The sequence below is a fragment of the Panthera uncia genome, assembly GCF_023721935.1.
Source record: "Panthera uncia isolate 11264 chromosome C1 unlocalized genomic scaffold, Puncia_PCG_1.0 HiC_scaffold_4, whole genome shotgun sequence".
In the NCBI taxonomy this organism is placed as follows: domain Eukaryota; kingdom Metazoa; phylum Chordata; class Mammalia; order Carnivora; family Felidae; genus Panthera; species Panthera uncia.
In genome coordinates, this window is record NW_026057585.1 from 95070654 (window position 1) to 95087538 (window position 16885).

Here is a 16885-nt window from a genome sequence, read left to right on the forward strand (position 1 = left end):
TCCAAGTTTCTCAAGCACTGATTGCTCATTTTCACTGGCTGAAAAGGGGAAAATAAATATAAGAGGGAAAAATATAAAATGTCCTGAAACAATCCTTAACTTTTAAAAATTACTGAGACAACTGCTGAAAAACACTCAGAGATTTTATGCCATGACATAATAATCAGGTCTAAATATCATGCAACTGATATTCCTCAGATAATGAAAATATAACTAAAGATGCTGAAAATTTTACTCCTAAAAAGTGGACAACTTTTATACTCCAAATGAAAGTTTCATTACTACCAGACCACGTAAATTACATCCAAATCAGAAATGTGCTAACCATTAGAAACATAAGAGGACACTTTTCCCCTGATATTTGGCATTTGGCATCAAAGGCAGTCTTCTGCAGATCTGATATTAAAACTTGTCAAAAACAAAATGAAACTGTAAAAGAGCCAAAAAAGAAATGGCTATCGCTACAACTCTTGTGAATGGCATGTGGACTTTCTCCACACACAAGGTCGCGTGATGTAAGGGGAGCCACAGAGTGAAAAGTATGAGGTGTCCAACAGGTCGAAACACGTTAGAAATAAAATATTAGTAGCCTGATAGGGTGTAAGAATTAATGCGTTATTAAGCCTACCGGTAGAGCTGTAGCCACCTGAAAATAACCGGCTGCTGATTAGCAACACAACAAAAGCAATGTCAACATTTGGATTCCACTGTGGAAGCACTCGCAATCGTTCTAATCCAGAATCAAGACTCCTAACGACAGTTCCTAGGCAGGAGAAAAGCAAGTTGCTTTGGGTGACCAAGTTCACATATAGAATCAGTCTTAAGACAGAAAAAGAAATGAAATCTAGGACATATATGTGCACATAACTTTGAGGAACAATGACTAGGGCAATCCACTGTTCTCTTTTCCCCTCCCCCATCTGACCATTTCAAAACTAATTTGGCTTCAAAAGCATGTCAGTAAATCTGCAAGTTGTAAAATAATAGGAACCATGTGCCCCATGTGTTCGCCAGATTCATTTTTTATGATGTATGGTCCTCCGCATTAAAATAAACATATTTTTGATAAAGAAAAGTAATGAAACAAAATCAAAAGAATCCATTCCAAAAAAGTCACATCTCTCAATGCAACCCGGGACTGAACTTTACAAAATGCAGCCCACCCCAATAAAAGTGGGACTCCAGTTAGAAGCACCTGTGAATGATGAAAAGGTGTCCAAAATCTCAGATTGTGAGGGATACAAAATGTTTTCAAGTCTGGTAGTTTTAAGCTCAACACTACTAATTAGACTTCACATTTTCAAGTTTGTCTTTCATATTTTTTAAATGTTTATGAAGATCTCAAGAGAGTGTCTCTAACACCCATGAATTTCTGTTAACTACAAGTAAAATGATAATAAACCAGAAAATAAGAATCCTCGTTTAGAATACATTAAGTCCATATAACTGGTTTTACTTATCAGAACAGCCCTGAGGCTCCAGAAATCTCCACAGCAGAATTGTTTGATCCCCAGGTAGCTCCACACCCTCTTCCGCTAAGAAACACATCTTACATTTCAATATCTGCCTTCTTGTTTGTATTCTATTAACAGGGTTTTCAAGGACAGAGTGCTTATAAAGTCTCCCACTTGATCAGTTTCAGCTTCTAAAAATAAATTTCAATCTTCCTTTTCAACCAATGGATAATTTACAAAATAAAAAAAATATTAAAAATGAAAGCTTAATAAGCTTCAAAACAAAACCAAAAAATGAACACTACAACGTGGCAGGGGAAAGGTAAAAACAGAAAGTCTGAACTAAGGTCTCCAAGACTCCGTCCCCTGAGCAGGCTTCCTCAGAAAGGCCAAGCCACGCCCAAACAGAGCACAGGCCACTCCACGAACAAATGCACACTATGAAAGCAATGAGCTAGTTAATGGTCGGAAGAAACAGAAAAGAAAATCAGGCGAAAATGAATGTGTGTGTTTTGGTCTTTCAAAAATCAAGAACTGGTCTAGCATCTAGGTAATGTATTTGTATAAATTCTTATTTTTAAACTCACCTGATTCATTTTCAATTCCTGTTGTGTTCTGAAAAGTTACACACAACAAAGAAACTTCTTTGATTACATGAGCCCTAAAAAGAAAAACAGACAATTGTAATATGTACCTGCCTACACATTTACAGTGATTTCAAACCACATACAGAACTGTAGAGTTTGCTCAAAGGGCTATTCATAAAGCAACTCCATGCCAGGTCAACTTCAATCTATGCTGAGAGCTTACTTTGCAGATTTATTATCTACAATAAAATAGATTTCTTACTAATCTTTACTAGGCCCTCATTGTACTCTACAATTGAAAGCAGACTCATTAGAATGACATCAAATTTTTGCTGTGAAATTGCATCATTCCTAAGAAGAAACAGATTAGCTCTGTTAATAGAAACACAAAGCACTGCTGAGTAATTTATTATGCAATGTAAATGTTTTTCTTTTACTTATATCAATACTGTGTTGAATGCAAACACAATTAGACCCTTTACATTATTTAGTTTTTCAAGTTCCTGAAGTACAGAGGTGAATTTACTAACATTTCCATGGGGAGTTCTCTTTGGGGAATAAAACAAAAACCGTGTAGTAAAATACAAATGTTTTCATAAAAACTGTTTGGAAAGAACTGCAATATTCCTTTATTTATTCGTATATTCACAGTACACTAAAACGATACGACAAAATCATTTCTTGTAAATGCATGTGACATACTTGTTTCTAAATGACGATCTACGAAGACAGTCCTCTCTGCCACGTACATCCTAGGAGGCACTGGAAGTCACTCACAATAAATGAGAGCCGTGCTGCTTTAAGTAGCACTTCCACAGAAACGTTCTAAATGTTTCTGGCAGGTACAGGCACACATACCATCAGTCATAGGTCCATTTTTTCATGAACTTGCTTTAATAAATTATCCTTCCTTCCTAGATCCACAAGACTCCACTCACATTGTAGAACTTTATGTTCTAATTGTTAATAAACCAAGGAACGTGGGACATTTTTCATCTCAGAATATGCTGCCTGCCCGCTATCATAAAAAACAGCGCTTTGACATTTTGTCCCAGTTCATTAATATGAAGATTTCGGGTTTTTATTTCCCCTTGAGCTACTTCACCACACTCACCTTGATCAGCTTTAACAATCAAAGGTACTGTATTTAAGTTAGGGCCTGGTCATCTGAACTAGTTTTTATTCACAAATGGCACAGGGAAATGTATTCTGTAACTTGCATCTTGTTAGAGAGCTCAGTCCTAGCCCGACCAATATAAACTCTTAATGAGGAAATACTCAGAGAATATGATCTCAGGTAACTGGAGGTTAGCCCATGAGGTCCATTCCTTTAAATTTTAATATCGAGCATCTTTCTCATATATATTTACCATGTCTTTCTGTAGTATACATCTCCCATTGAACATAATCGATCCTTTTCTATGAGACTTGGAATCATTATAAAGTTCAAAGTGTATTTGGGTGTCAAACAGTGATGAGGTTAGTGGCCCGAGGTGTGCGTCCCTCAACCCCCTCTGTCACCAATGCCTACTGAATGTCACACAGTCCACTAGGAGGGCCATGAGGGACACCCTGGCACCCAGAAGTGAATAAAATATCAGTGGTTTCACCTGCCCTCTTACGAAGCTTTTATGGATGGATTTCGTAACATCGGCCATAGGGAGCTCTCTTTAAGGAACCAAAAAAAAAAAAAAAAAAAAGCAGTAAATGCCAGTACTGTAATGAAAGATCTTTTGGAAAGAGCTATGATGCTTTACCATTTCCTTCAGGTGGTCTTGTCCTTCCCATGAGAATCTTCGGTATCATCATCGTAACTATCACTTATGATGCTCCTCCAAAGACCAGCAGGCACTGTGCTATGGTCATGTAAATCAGTCCAGCTGATTTTTACAAAGATAAGTACTAGCACCCTCAACAAACAAGTTCAAGGAGGTTGGATAACTCAGCCATAACTGAGTCTCATAACTGGTTTCTAATATTGCTTCTTCTTAAAAAAATTGTTTACCTGTTTACTCTGGGGGGCAGGGGGGGAGAATCCCAAGCAGGCTCCGTTCTACAAGGACAGAGCACAACTTGGGGCTCAATCTCATGAACGATGAGATCACGACACGACCTGATATCAAGAGTTGGATGCTTAACTGACTGAGCCACCCAGGTGCCCTTCTGCTCTTGCTTCTTAACCACACTTCACCAACTTTTACTCCCATCTCACCGTAACTCCTACTATCTCTGTGTCAACCACTGTTTTCAGCAGTAAGCAGAAAATCCCTGCCTCTGGGGAAAGGGACCCGCAGACCCGCAACAAAAAAAAAAATCAGTAAAATGTGCAGTAGATGAGATAATGAAAGTGCTTTAGGGAAAAATGAAGAGGTGGTAGGGAGAAGGAGGTAGGAATTACCATCTCTGTCTCTATGCCTGTGAAACCAAGAGTAAGTATGGTCAGAAAAGGCCACTGTAAGAAAAGGACATCTGCATAAAAGCCGGAAGAAGAGCTATGGGCCAGGACGCTATGGGAACATGAAGTGAGAAACCCCATTCGGCAGCATGCCCATGCCCAGGTGTTTCAGGGAGGGCAAGGATGGAGACAGGGAAAGTGTAGGAGGGGATTCAGAAAGGCAGGGAAGGCAGATAAAGTATGGGTTTAGCAAGGTAAGCACTGTTCACCAGAATGGCTGGAGCTTTTCCATCCAGGGATAGAAAGCCGTTGGGAGGCTCAAGGTGGCCGACCTCATGTGACTTAGGTTTAAAAAGAGATTGTAAGGGAAGAGGGTGGAGGCAGGCAGATCTCTCAGGAGGCTAATGGCCCAATCTAGGCAAGAGATGATGCTGGCTTGGCCCGCACAGAAGAGATGTGAGAAGTAATCACATCCTGGATATATTTTTAAAACAGAGCCCCCAAGATTTGCTGCCACCGGAGATATCAGGTATGAAAGAAGAGGAAGTCAGGGATGACACCAAGATTTTTATCCTAAGGACAAGGAAGGCAGGAGCTGCCATTTTCTGTCATCGAAGGAGATGCTGCCTCCTCCTTGCCTTGCTTTCCATCTGCTTTTCCTTGCTTTTTTCCTCTTCACTTAACATTTTCTTCCTTTCCTTTCCCTCCCCTTTTGTAGTTGCTGGTTCACAGGCACAAATAACTGAGATACTATGGTCTCTAATCCCAAAGAACTCAAATACTTAAGTATTCAGAACGCTTCAGTCTTTCATTTGTTTCTCAATGAATCTCACTTTCTCTTAATAAAAAGTTACAACATAATTCAGGTTGCTAAACGATTAATAAGCTTCTCTCTGACTTTCCACACTATCTGTTCCTTCCTTGTCCTAATAGGAAGCCGCTCATCATTTCTTTCCAGAGAAAAGGATCGTAACATCTTTTTTTTTTTTTTTTTTTAAGAGTTCACTTATATACATGCATGCTTGGACCCTCCTCTCCATCACTTCTAATCCCAATTGCCAAAAACCAGAGTCTCATTTTTTTTCTCTCTTAACTCACGACATCGTCAATTATATATCTAAAATATTTTACGTGAAAAGCATTGCAAATCCGACACTGACTTCTCAAAAGATACTTTAAAAATTAAATCTTTTACTAAATTATACTGAAAACAAGGGATGTTAAACACAAGAACTGAGAATTTGGCAGTGGCTCTCAATAGAAGACCATTGCATTTTGGACTGGGCAACTAATCCTTGTCTGTCCCTTCTATCATGGCCATGGCCTTGTCTGTCCCTTCTATCGTAGCCATGGCCTTGTCTGTCCCTTCTATCATGGCCATGGCCATGCCTGCACAATCAATGCCGGCAGTGCCTCTGACTGTTTTGAAAATCACAAACACCTACACACCCCAAATAACCTCCTAGCTGAGAACCTCTGAACTGTAATAATCATGTAACTAGCTGCAATATGACAATATGTTTAAAAGCAACTGCAGACTCTGAAAGTTGTTACTGAAGTAACTTTAGATTCCTCCAGCATGCAAAACCCCTGTGGAAGCGTCCTGGCAATCCTACATATTTTCATATTCAGTGCTGACTTCAACAGCATTATTTTCACATACCCACTTAACTAACACAGAATCTCAAGGTCAAAGTTTTATCATATGTACAAACTTGAACCAACAATCCTATCAGTGCAGTGGCAGAGAAAAATCTTTCCATCCCTATCACTGAAACTTACTAATTCTATCAAGTTAGGGGGAAAAAAAAATAGCTAAACAGTTAAGTGCCTCTGGTTTTCCAATGGTAAATATTGAAAATCTTAAAATCACGAGGATTTCTCCTACCCTGGCTTATGCCTTAGTTTCTTTTTTGGATTTCTGTACCTGACCAAACCTCCTTGAATTCCAGCTTGCTGACATTTATCAGATAAAGTACATGAGGCAGATACACAGACTAAGAGTATGGAAATCTTTATCATCAACTGTACTTTACTAATAGCATACATTCTTAGAAAAATAAGAGCTTGATCTTGATTTTACATATCCATGGCTTTAATAATATACACGTACTTAACTTTTCAAGGTATTGCTTCCAAATTCTAGGGCAAATCATCCTCACAAGTATTTAATTTAATATTATAGAAATGACTTGATTATACATGATCAGTATCAACGCAGCAACAATAAAATAATTAGGGTCTTTATTCCAACAATGGTCCCTTGAAGTGGCAAGACAACGTCAAGAACTGTAAGCTGCTGTCTTCTGACATGGAGGCCAGAGACCAGAAAAGGGAGAGATACGTGGGACACCCCCGTCCCTGGGTCAGACCAGCCCGGCAGCCCCACCGGGGCACACCACCATCACCCATCACCCATCCTCAGAGATAAGGCAGATTAAACTGAAGACAAACACAAAGTAACATGAACGCAACACACAGAACAGGTTAAACAATCACATCTACCCTTTGTAGACCCGTCCATCTACAAAACTACATGAGAGGCAAAGTAAAAGCAACAGCAGATTCTTTACGATTAGTCTAAACCTGAGAAGGAAGGGGGAGAATTAGGAAGATAATTATTTGATTTGATTTGCATATTCACCTTTTAGTCACTGATGTTATTTTACAACTATTCTCTCGGGTCATTTTAGATCTTTTGGAGCTATCTGGAAAATAATTAATTAAATTTGCAACAAAGTCATTAATATTATAATTATTTTAAGTTATAAAAAAATGCATATTGTAACATCAAGACTCAGAAGAAACTAACTTTTAAGGCTCAGGAAGCAACATAGAGCTTATAGACAAATACTAAAAGAAAAATAAAAAGCCAGTCTGGTATATCAAAATGCAAAAGATCATAAATGCCCTAAAAATGTGGGCTAGATGCAAAGAAAAGTTTTAAAAATACCAATCTGTGGGGCGCCTGGGTGGCTCAGTCGGTTAAGCATCTGACTTCGGCTCAGGTCATGATCTCATGGTCCGTGAGTTTGAGCCCCGCATCGGGCTCTGTGCTGACAGCTCAGAGCCCGGAGCCTATTTCGGATTCTGTGTCTCCCTCTCTCTCTGACCCTCCCCCGTTCATGCTCTGTCTCTGTCTGTCTCAAAAATGAATAAAAGTTAAAAAAAAAATTTTTAAATATCAATTTGTGAAAGAAGTCTTAGAAAGTTTATGGCCTATATAAGATAAAAATATATATATATTCTAAACTAATCACAGCATAAAGTAGATCTTTCATGGTAAGTATCATTGTAGCAAATGCAGAGATGATTCAGCTTTTAGTGGAGTAGATTTACAGTGTTTAACACTGATTTTAGCTTACTCTGACCAGAGGATTCTTGAAATCCAGAAACTTCTAGAAAAAACAGTAAAAATATCTAAACTATGCCGACTTCTCAAAAGCAGTTTTCATTAATTTACAAACACGGCTAGCATATTTGACATTCAAAACTACCACTCCTAATTCCTACCAGAAGAATGGAATCACCAAGTTACAACCTATAAACTCTAGGTATCAATAACGAAAACAGTTGGCACTTATTCAGATTAAGCAAAAACACGTAATTCATAAATACTGAATCTGCCCAGGAATTTGTCAAATAACAAACACAATTTCACAAGAATAATCATCTAGAACATCTAGTTTCACACTAAAAAACATACTCCCAACTCCCTTCATAAAAAGCAGATTCTATTACCATATTAAATCAGCCAAAGTGAAAAATCAAACCAGATATGTTTATCATTTTAAGAATAAAGAGGTCACGTGCACCCGTTGTGTGCGTAAAGGGAAAGAGACCCAGAACACGGCAAAGATCCGGCCGGTGTGACCTCTTGCTTCTTGACACCCCACCCTCCCGCCTCTCTCCCCATCTAGAACGATTTCTACCCAAGGCAAAAAGGCAATCATGCAACACACTATATCACACAGGAATTTCTCTGCCTGAAAAGTAAACGAGATTTGAATAGAACGCTCACAAATAAATCTGTACTTTCTCCTACTTCAATGAAGCGATTTCCTGAACGAGGCCTAGAACACTATGGACAAAAATACCCCAGGGCCTGATCTTCCAAATTCTTGGAGCAAGGTGTCCTGACACAAACCTAAACAGGGAAGCAGCGAATCTACTCCTGGTGGGAGAATCTGATCCTGACAACACGGTTTCCACAAGAAGGAAGGGAAAAAACAGAAAGTCTGTCGTTCTGAATGGCTTCAGAGCTGCAGAAATCAATGAGAAAATGAGGTTGATTAGAGCTTTCGTTTGAAATATGTAAGTTAACACCACGGAAGAATGTTGAGATCTGTGGATGTGCGAGGAAAGTACTATAAAGCTGAATTTAGATTATGGCACCCTGGGGGTTTTTTCCTCCCTCAGAATATCTCTACAGGAAAAAAAAGAGAGAGAGAGAGAGAGAGAGATTCAAGAAAACTTTTTCATAAAATATTGCCTCAAGCACCCATTAATGAAGAGCTAGCTTAGCTCTCATAAACGTATAGCAAATGCTGATTATCGCTTACATGGTTTATGTCATGGGCAGCTACTAACAAATGCTCTCCTTTCTTTTGATTACATTTATACACCCATGTCATCATATTACACCACAAATTTCAGGTTTTGTTTAGCGTTTCTACAATAATACCCTCTAACGCCACAATTTAAAATACCCAGTTTCTCTACAGAAATTAAAACATATTATGCCCACTTTAACATGTTCCTCGGATATCCTTCCTCAAGGCACTAAAAACTAAAAAATCCCTGTCCATTTTCCCAGATGAACTAACTCCATCAATTTAAAATATGCTTGAATTGGGGCGCGTGGGTGGCTCAGTCGGTTGAGCGGCCGACTTCGGCTCAGGTCATGATCTCGCGGTCCGTGGGTTCGAGCCTCGCGTCGTGCTCTGTGCTGACAGCTCAGAGCCTGGAGCCTGTTTCAGATTCTGTGTCTCCCTCTCCCTGACCCTCCCCCATTCATGCTCTGTCTCTCTCTGTCTCAAAAATAAATAAACGTTAAAAAAAAATTTTTTTTAATAAATAAATAAATAAATAAATAAAATAAAATATGCTTGAATTAAAAAGTTACTTTCCTTTCCTGATTTTCAAGGCTACCTGACAAGAAGTCTAGATGTAAAACTCCACCTGGGGAGACGGGTGGGTAAGAACACAAATGCCAGCCCCCAGCTCTGTAACACAGCTGGGCTCCCATCTCTCCTAGAAGTTCAGCTTAACCAAATGCTGGCTGTACATTCTGCCAAACAGCATTCAAACCAAAGCAGTTTCTATAAAGTGACACTTTTCTGATGCTTCCCTATGTTAGACATGCAAAACTTTTAAGTTATTTTCAAAGGGAAATTAAGTCAATTCTTCCCTAACACTTAAATGTCAAGCTTCCAACTCAAACACAAAATTTCTAAAGCAAGATGCCACATGGTAGTTCATTTCACAATCCCTAAAATACAAGGACTCCTCAGTTGACCCCTTTGAGTCAATGTTTTTCCACTGTCATTGCCAATACAGATGTTACTTCTGTGATTAAACACTTAAAACTGAGGGATCTTCAAGAACCCTACAAAATACTTCTCAATTTCCTGGAAAACGGAAGCAACCTTCTGCAACACGATGCTCTGGTCCTGGCACTCAAGTATTCGTTTTCTCACGCAAGGACTCTCTAAGCAAGCGAACAGAATCACCTTACAAGTGGCTGCTGACAGCTTTTCTGGTTTTTCCCACACAATAAAATATGTAGGAAAACTCATCTTCCACAAGCTACACAGAAATGACAAGGCTTCCTGAATTCATCAGCGAAGAACCTAAAGTAAAATTGCAAGTTATCCCAGACAGACTGACAACTTCCACCGTATCTTGCTAAGATCCCGGACACGCTTTATGTCACTACAAGATTCAAGGTCTTCTCCCAAGAGTTTCTTAAGGTATTTATTATTTGGGGAGGGAGTGACTCACTCCACTTTAAATAAAGGCTGAGCTTTAGGGTCTCTCCTCTAAATATGCAAGTACTTCTGTTCTCAAGAGCGTTTTGAAAGAACAGCAACACCTACTGTCTGCAGGGCAATGTTTGTGAATTGCTCTGCAGTTTAAGTGGCCCTGGCACATACGTAAGTTTTTACTTTTTCAGGGAAAGCAGGATTCCAAATAAATCATCTGTAGTTCTCGTTTCAAGGTAAAGATATGTAACTCCCCCGCTTATGATAGAAAGAATGAAAGCCTATCTCCTGGTACTACGAGCAGTGGTAAACCAAAGAGCGCGACTCACGCGAGACCGTGTGCAGAAAGCACTAACAGATTAAATGGGAGAGTTCCGGAGGGGTGTGAGTCCCAGGTTAAATGTAAATTTGACCCTGTGGGTCAGGCTCCCCAGATGTCGTGTGACGAGTTATTATCCCACCCATCCTCCCTCTGGACCCACTCCAAAAGCCCGGGAGGTCTTTAAGGAAAGATGCAAGAGGAATTAAAGGCAGAGCCCGTGAACACATGCACCTGGGAGACCAGGGCCAAGAGCCTGATTCCACGACTGTCTGTCAGGCAAGCAGCTTCCGCCACCTGGGGTGAGCAGCGTGGAGTCACCGGGAGTTTCTGACTGAGGAATGCTACAAACAAAACCACGTCTAACAGTTCAGAAAGATTAAATGGGCAGGAAAGAGTGAGGTGGGGAGACGGCAGCCAGAAAGACTGGGACTGGGCAAGTCGGTTAAGAATCCAAGATGTTATGTGATGAAGGTCTGATATGACCAACGCCACACACAGGAAGAATAGACAAAACGTGTCTTCGAACTAAACAGGAAGTAAAAAGAGATGGTGTAGAGGAGTCCAGAATATGCAACGTGACTGAGCAGAAGAATGAATATATTTTTAAAGATAGAGCAGCCAGAGTAGGGATAGTATTTAAGTGGAAGGTGGTGAGCTCCATTTTAGACTTTGAGGAGAGGCCAGACATCCACACAGAAAGCTGCATCCATTAAATGAGGGGGAAAAAAGTCCCAGCACGGATTGCCTTCAAGTCTGGGGATGGCTGGGGATGGAGATCTAGAAGTCTTCAGCCACAAGGGGGTGCCCAGGGATTAAGGAAACTGACAAAGGAAAAAATACCCACAGAGAAGAGAAGACTAAGGATTTGGCTTTATGACAGCCATGGAAGGGACTAGAAAGAAACTTGCCCCCTCCACCACGTTCGGGGCGGGGGGTGAGGGGGGAGGCAAAAAGCTTAAGGACTCAGAGGTAACTCGGAAGGGTTTCTCTCAGCAATAATTTTGCCATGTTATCCCTCAAGACTTATTGCACTGAGAGAAGTAGCTACGGAAAACGCTATTAATATTTTTGAAAAAACCTAAAGTAACTGAAATTGCTTTCATATTCTTCATCTATTCGCCTCAGAACATCCCAACGAAAGAAAGAAGTAATCACTGTCCCCACTTTACAGATAGGAAGAGGAGAGGATAACCGACCTGCCCCCCACCACTGCCAGAAATAACCCAGGCCCTGCGCTCAATCTGTGATACGGTTTATTCTGTGCATCCAGGCAGGGCTCAATTAAATTACTATGGGACCGCACGGATACGACGGTCCTCTCCCAAAACAGGTAAAACTGACTTGCTCAATGTCCTCTAACAAATGGTAAGACAGCTTCATAATTAAAAATCTAAATTTATCCCAAGAGCCCCCCTTCTTAAAATTCCTATTTTCAGATGTACGTTAAAACTAGGCCTTTCTGAATTATAGCGAATTCCCTAAAATAAGCCTCAGAGAAACGTTCAGAATGTCACATTTATACTGATACTCCAAGTTATGCTTGATTTATGCTGTCTTAATAACCTCCTGGGCAATGCACAGGATTCACACCGAAGTATGTAAGGGTTTGGTGAACCTCCAATTTCTTTTCAAATTTTAATAGCATCATGTAAATTACTTGAAAATGCCATGGAGTTTTCCCACCAGAGTTTCATGTAGTCTTAGTGGAACTACTTACACGCGCACGGAAAAGCTGTAGGTTTTACCAATTCCCAGACAAGCTGCCCACAATAATCAAACTAACAGTTGCACTGAGCTTTACATATTTCAGGCAAGCTGTGCCAAGAAGCAATTTAGCTCTTTCAAAGCAAAGCCTATCGTACAATTTAGTGCAAGAGCTCCAAAATAGTCTTTTCACCAAAATGGCTGGCAAATATGTAAGTAATTCAGTGAAACCTCCTTTACTGCATGTTCCAAAAAGACTAATAAATGAAACACAGCATAGGTATGACATGAACCGAGACTCTGAGAATAAACACTATACAGTACTGAGGAAAATACGATAAGCTATTTCACTCCAAATGAACCAGATTTACCACGTACAATAACTAATTCACAGTTCAGGGAAGTGGGGTGAGGAATGAAAGGCATTCTCTTTAAGAAAGCATACTTGAATGGCACATGCATTCACTCCAGCGAAATTATGCAGATATTCCGTAATTGAGAAAAACACCCCATTACCAAATGTGGTCCAACAGGACATCCCTTTTTTTTACGTTTTCCTTATCACTAAGCTCTAGCTAATTATTTATGCCACGATAAAAACTCAATCTATTCTGTTCCTCCAAAGACTGCAAGTGTAGATTTGATAACCTATACTTTTTTTGCCCGGGGGCAGTTGCATTAATGATGCATGTATGCCATGAGGATCAATAGCTATCTTTAAATTATAAAGTAATAAGCTGAAGTTGGGTAAGCACTTCAAAAGTAAACTTTATTTCCTCAAGACAAACTTATCACTTTCAATGCATAACCTGAACTGGTTGGGGGCGGGGAAAGATCTTAGAAAAACTAGTCTGGCGGCCTACATCAATCTTCAAGGGGTTGCTTCACCCTCATTTTCTAGAAGACGGCTGTTTCTGTGCCATTCGGGAGAACAGGCAACAAGTTTACATTATTCACCACGCGTCAACTCTATACAAATTGATTTAAATCCGTAATAATTTAATCCACAGACCATGTCATGAAAACTCCTTCATACTCTCCAGGTTATCTCAAATTGCTTTATCTCTTGCCACAGAACTGCTGAAAAGTGTACGATTCGATAAAATCACAGGCACACACACAGGAAGGAACCTCCACGGGGGAGTAAGTCTATTCCCCAACTTCAAGGTGGGCTTCATGTAAACCGTAGTCTATTCTTCCGGTTCTCTGCCTAAAGCGATTCCATAAACTGCTTTAGTGGTTCAACCATCCCATCAGATGGGCCTTTCTTTAAGGCTGTGGTTGACAACTGGGTCCCCGCCAAGGGACATCTGGCAACGTCTGGAGACTTCATCAGTCGTGTCGGCTGGGGGGAGCTGTCACCGGCATCTCACAGGTAGGAGCCAGGGAGGCTGCCAAACATCCTCCAATGTGCAGGACCGCCCCCAAAAGAAAAAATTATCCAGCCCCACTTGTCAATCGTGCCAAGGTTAAGAAATCCTGCTTTAACGGGACCTAAGTGATGCTTTTTCAGTAATGGGAGTCCGTAGCTTTCAGTCGCTCTAGGAAGATGATTTTAGCGGCTCTAATTATAAACTTCTCACTTCAAAAGGAGAGAGCCAGATCTCTAACCAAATGCTATGAGGAGTGACAGCATAACTGACGGGCACCACGCAAACCACAGAGCACTGGCCACACGTCAGCGGTATCAGCAGTAATGACTGTCAGGTAATGTCCCCATCATCTGGAAACTCCCTGTATCTGCACATCGCCTCACAAGTTTGACAATTTCCCCCCACCGTCCACCTACTCCCCTTGCACTCCCCACTATGGAGTTTTCCCATGCAGCCCACAGGCTTTTTTCCCTGCCTGGGTATTAAAAATAGCATGAAAAGCAAGTTGGAAGACACAAAAATAGTAAATAACCTAAGGTGCTTTCCATCCCGGAAAGTCTATGATTTAACAGGACTTAAAAGGTTTGTAAATCAGAACTGGAACTTGAAAAGAGATCGGCAGCTTAAAGAAACAGTCCCATGAATAAATAAACATCTAACGTAAAATAATCATCAAAAGAATATGCGGGCATACATATATATGGAACTGCACAGACCCGGCTCAGGGAGAAGAGAATAAAAGGAAGCTGAAATTGAGTGCTGCTTCCTATAACTGCATTGGCAGGAAAAATACCTATTTAGAGGCTAAAAAACAGAATTTACATCTTCACATACCTTAAAAGATTACAGAACTTCAAAATTCACAATGGGAAAACCTAAACAATCTTAATGAAAAGAGAATCTCAGGCTTTAGAAACCTTACTGATCAATACAGAATTGATAAATAAATTATGGCCCATCCATATATTACACAGCCATTAAAAATCACATTGAAGAATATTTAATGGCATGGATAGACGCTCACAATATAGTAAAGAGACAGGTTATGGATAATATACACAATCTGGTATCGATTCTGTATAAAATATAAAAGCAAATAAATACATACAAGAAATACACACATGCACAAGACAGACAAGGAGGAGGTCCGCCAAAATGTTAATGGTGGTTATCTGAAGAACAAGAAGATCAGAGCTGGTTTCTTTTCCTTCTTTGTGCCTTTCTCTATTTTCATATCATCCTACACTGAGAATCATTTGTTAGTTTTTTACTTACAAAGTGAATAGATTATCACAAATACAAATTTAAACCGTACTGTTTCAGGAACCGTCCACAAAATGAGAAAAAAACAAATCTGAATATGCCAACCTTTCAATTAAAGAAACCACCTTCAGAATCCACAAAAGCGAACTTTCACGGAGTTGTAATTATGTGTCTGGTATTCTTCTAAACACTTCGATGTATTAACTTATTTAAATCAAACCAAAAGAGATGGGGGGGGGGGGGGGAAGAAGAGCCCTGGAATAACAGAGGCTGTGAACCATTTTAGTCCCCGTGTGAATTTCAATCTCGGCTTCTATAGATTGAAATGAGTGTTTAATCAGATGATCTTTAAAGGTCCTCTCAAGGCTACAATGAGATTCTACACATGATGAATATGGTTGCACGTTTGTAAGGAAGCTTCTAGAGAATGATGGGGCAGCTGCATGCCATCTCAAACACACAACCCTACTTAAAAAGAACATGATGATGCGTCTCAGTTCCTCCTCAGTATCTATCTGTACAACAAATTTCGTAACATGTTAGAAATAAATTCTAAAGCCTTACATTTTCCCAATACTTGGCCGTATCTGATCAGTTGCATATGAAGTCTGGTATGGTAGGTAAGAGAATCACGGAAAGGTTAGGTTTCTTGTTCAACGTTAGGGTTGTTTTTAACAATAAACCTGTAGTAAACAAAAACTTTATGAAATATATTAGTCGTGTTCTGGGTACAACCATTTTAGGGTCTGATTTAAGGGGCCTAAAGATCTACTGGAACTCACCAAAGGAATTCCACTTACGAAATAAAACCAAAACCTGAATACAACACGGAATGGAAAATGAGGGGCCGGCATGAATCTCCCTTCTCGGGGCGGGGGGTTTCGGCTGCGAGGTTGAAGGAATTTGGGCTTCCCGGGTAAATGCGGGTTTATTCCCCAAGCTCACCGCCCGACAAAAGGGGGCCAGTCGCCGTTCAGCGGTTCACTCGTGGGTCGGAAGGAACCACCGACATTTGGGAATACCCGTAACTGTTAGTTATACTTCGGGTCTCACTCGCCACCATCAAAAAATAGGTTCGTGGATATCTTTAGTAACAAAATTAATAATACATAAGTGCACGTCTGTTAAAAACAAAAACAAAACACCGGTGGGTCTAAGATAGGAATACTGAAGGGAGACAATTTGCAGGGTGAAACCACCCAAAAACTATTTAGGAAACACAAAGACGCAAGACACAAAACAAATTGAGAATGCAAGTGTGAAAGGCACATTCGCCTTGAGCACAAAAGAGAAAAAGCAAAAAGCTGGCACGGCCCAGGGACCCCGCGTGCGCCTTCGCTGTCCGGGGCCGCGGGTCCCGGGTGGACTCGCAGCCGCCGCCCGGCCCCGCCGCCCACACGCGTCCCCCTCGCGGGGCGCGCGGCGATCCAACGGCCACAAAGCGAACCGCACAACTTCGCCGCCGCGGGCCCCAAGGCCGGCCCGGGGGCTCGGGCGCGGGAGGGAGGAAGCGGGGGAGCCCCGGGCAGGCCCGCCCCTGGTTCCGGGACCCCGCCGGCCCGGGACGCCCGGTCCTCCGTGGGGGCGCGTCCGCCGGCCCGCCCGGCCCTGCGCGCCCGGTCCCCGCGGGTCGCCCCCCGCCGCCGCCTCGCTCTTCGCGGGCAGGGACGGGCGTCCCGGCGTCGAGCCCGCCGCCGTCCCGGAAGCCGCCCGTCCCGGCCGCCCCTTACCTGCGCCCGCCGCGCCCCGCGCCTCAGGGGACCGGGCGCGCAGGGCCGGGCGGGCCGGCGGACGCGCCCCCAC

The 16885-nt window shown here is 41.4% G+C and overlaps 1 protein-coding gene across 7 annotated transcripts in view; it reads right to left on the bottom strand.

Moving 5' to 3' along the window:
* Window positions 1-16851, bottom strand: part of PRDM2 (PR/SET domain 2) — a 122960-nt gene extending 106109 nt beyond the window's left edge. For 2 of the 7 annotated variants that reach the window (XM_049618050.1, XM_049618046.1), the window contains exons 1-2: window positions 15647-16714; window positions 2042-2115 (exon numbers count right to left, since the gene is read on the bottom strand). In XM_049618050.1, the coding sequence (XP_049474007.1) occupies window positions 2042-2050 (9 nt within the window). In that variant the 5' untranslated portion in view covers window positions 2051-2115; window positions 15647-16714. Of the gene's footprint in view, window positions 1-2041; window positions 7608-15646; window positions 16760-16812 lie in introns of those variants that run through there. The other 5 variants (XM_049618048.1, XM_049618053.1, XM_049618047.1 and 2 more) reach the window with 5 other exon arrangements.
* Between the last annotated feature and the right edge of the window lie 34 nt (window positions 16852-16885).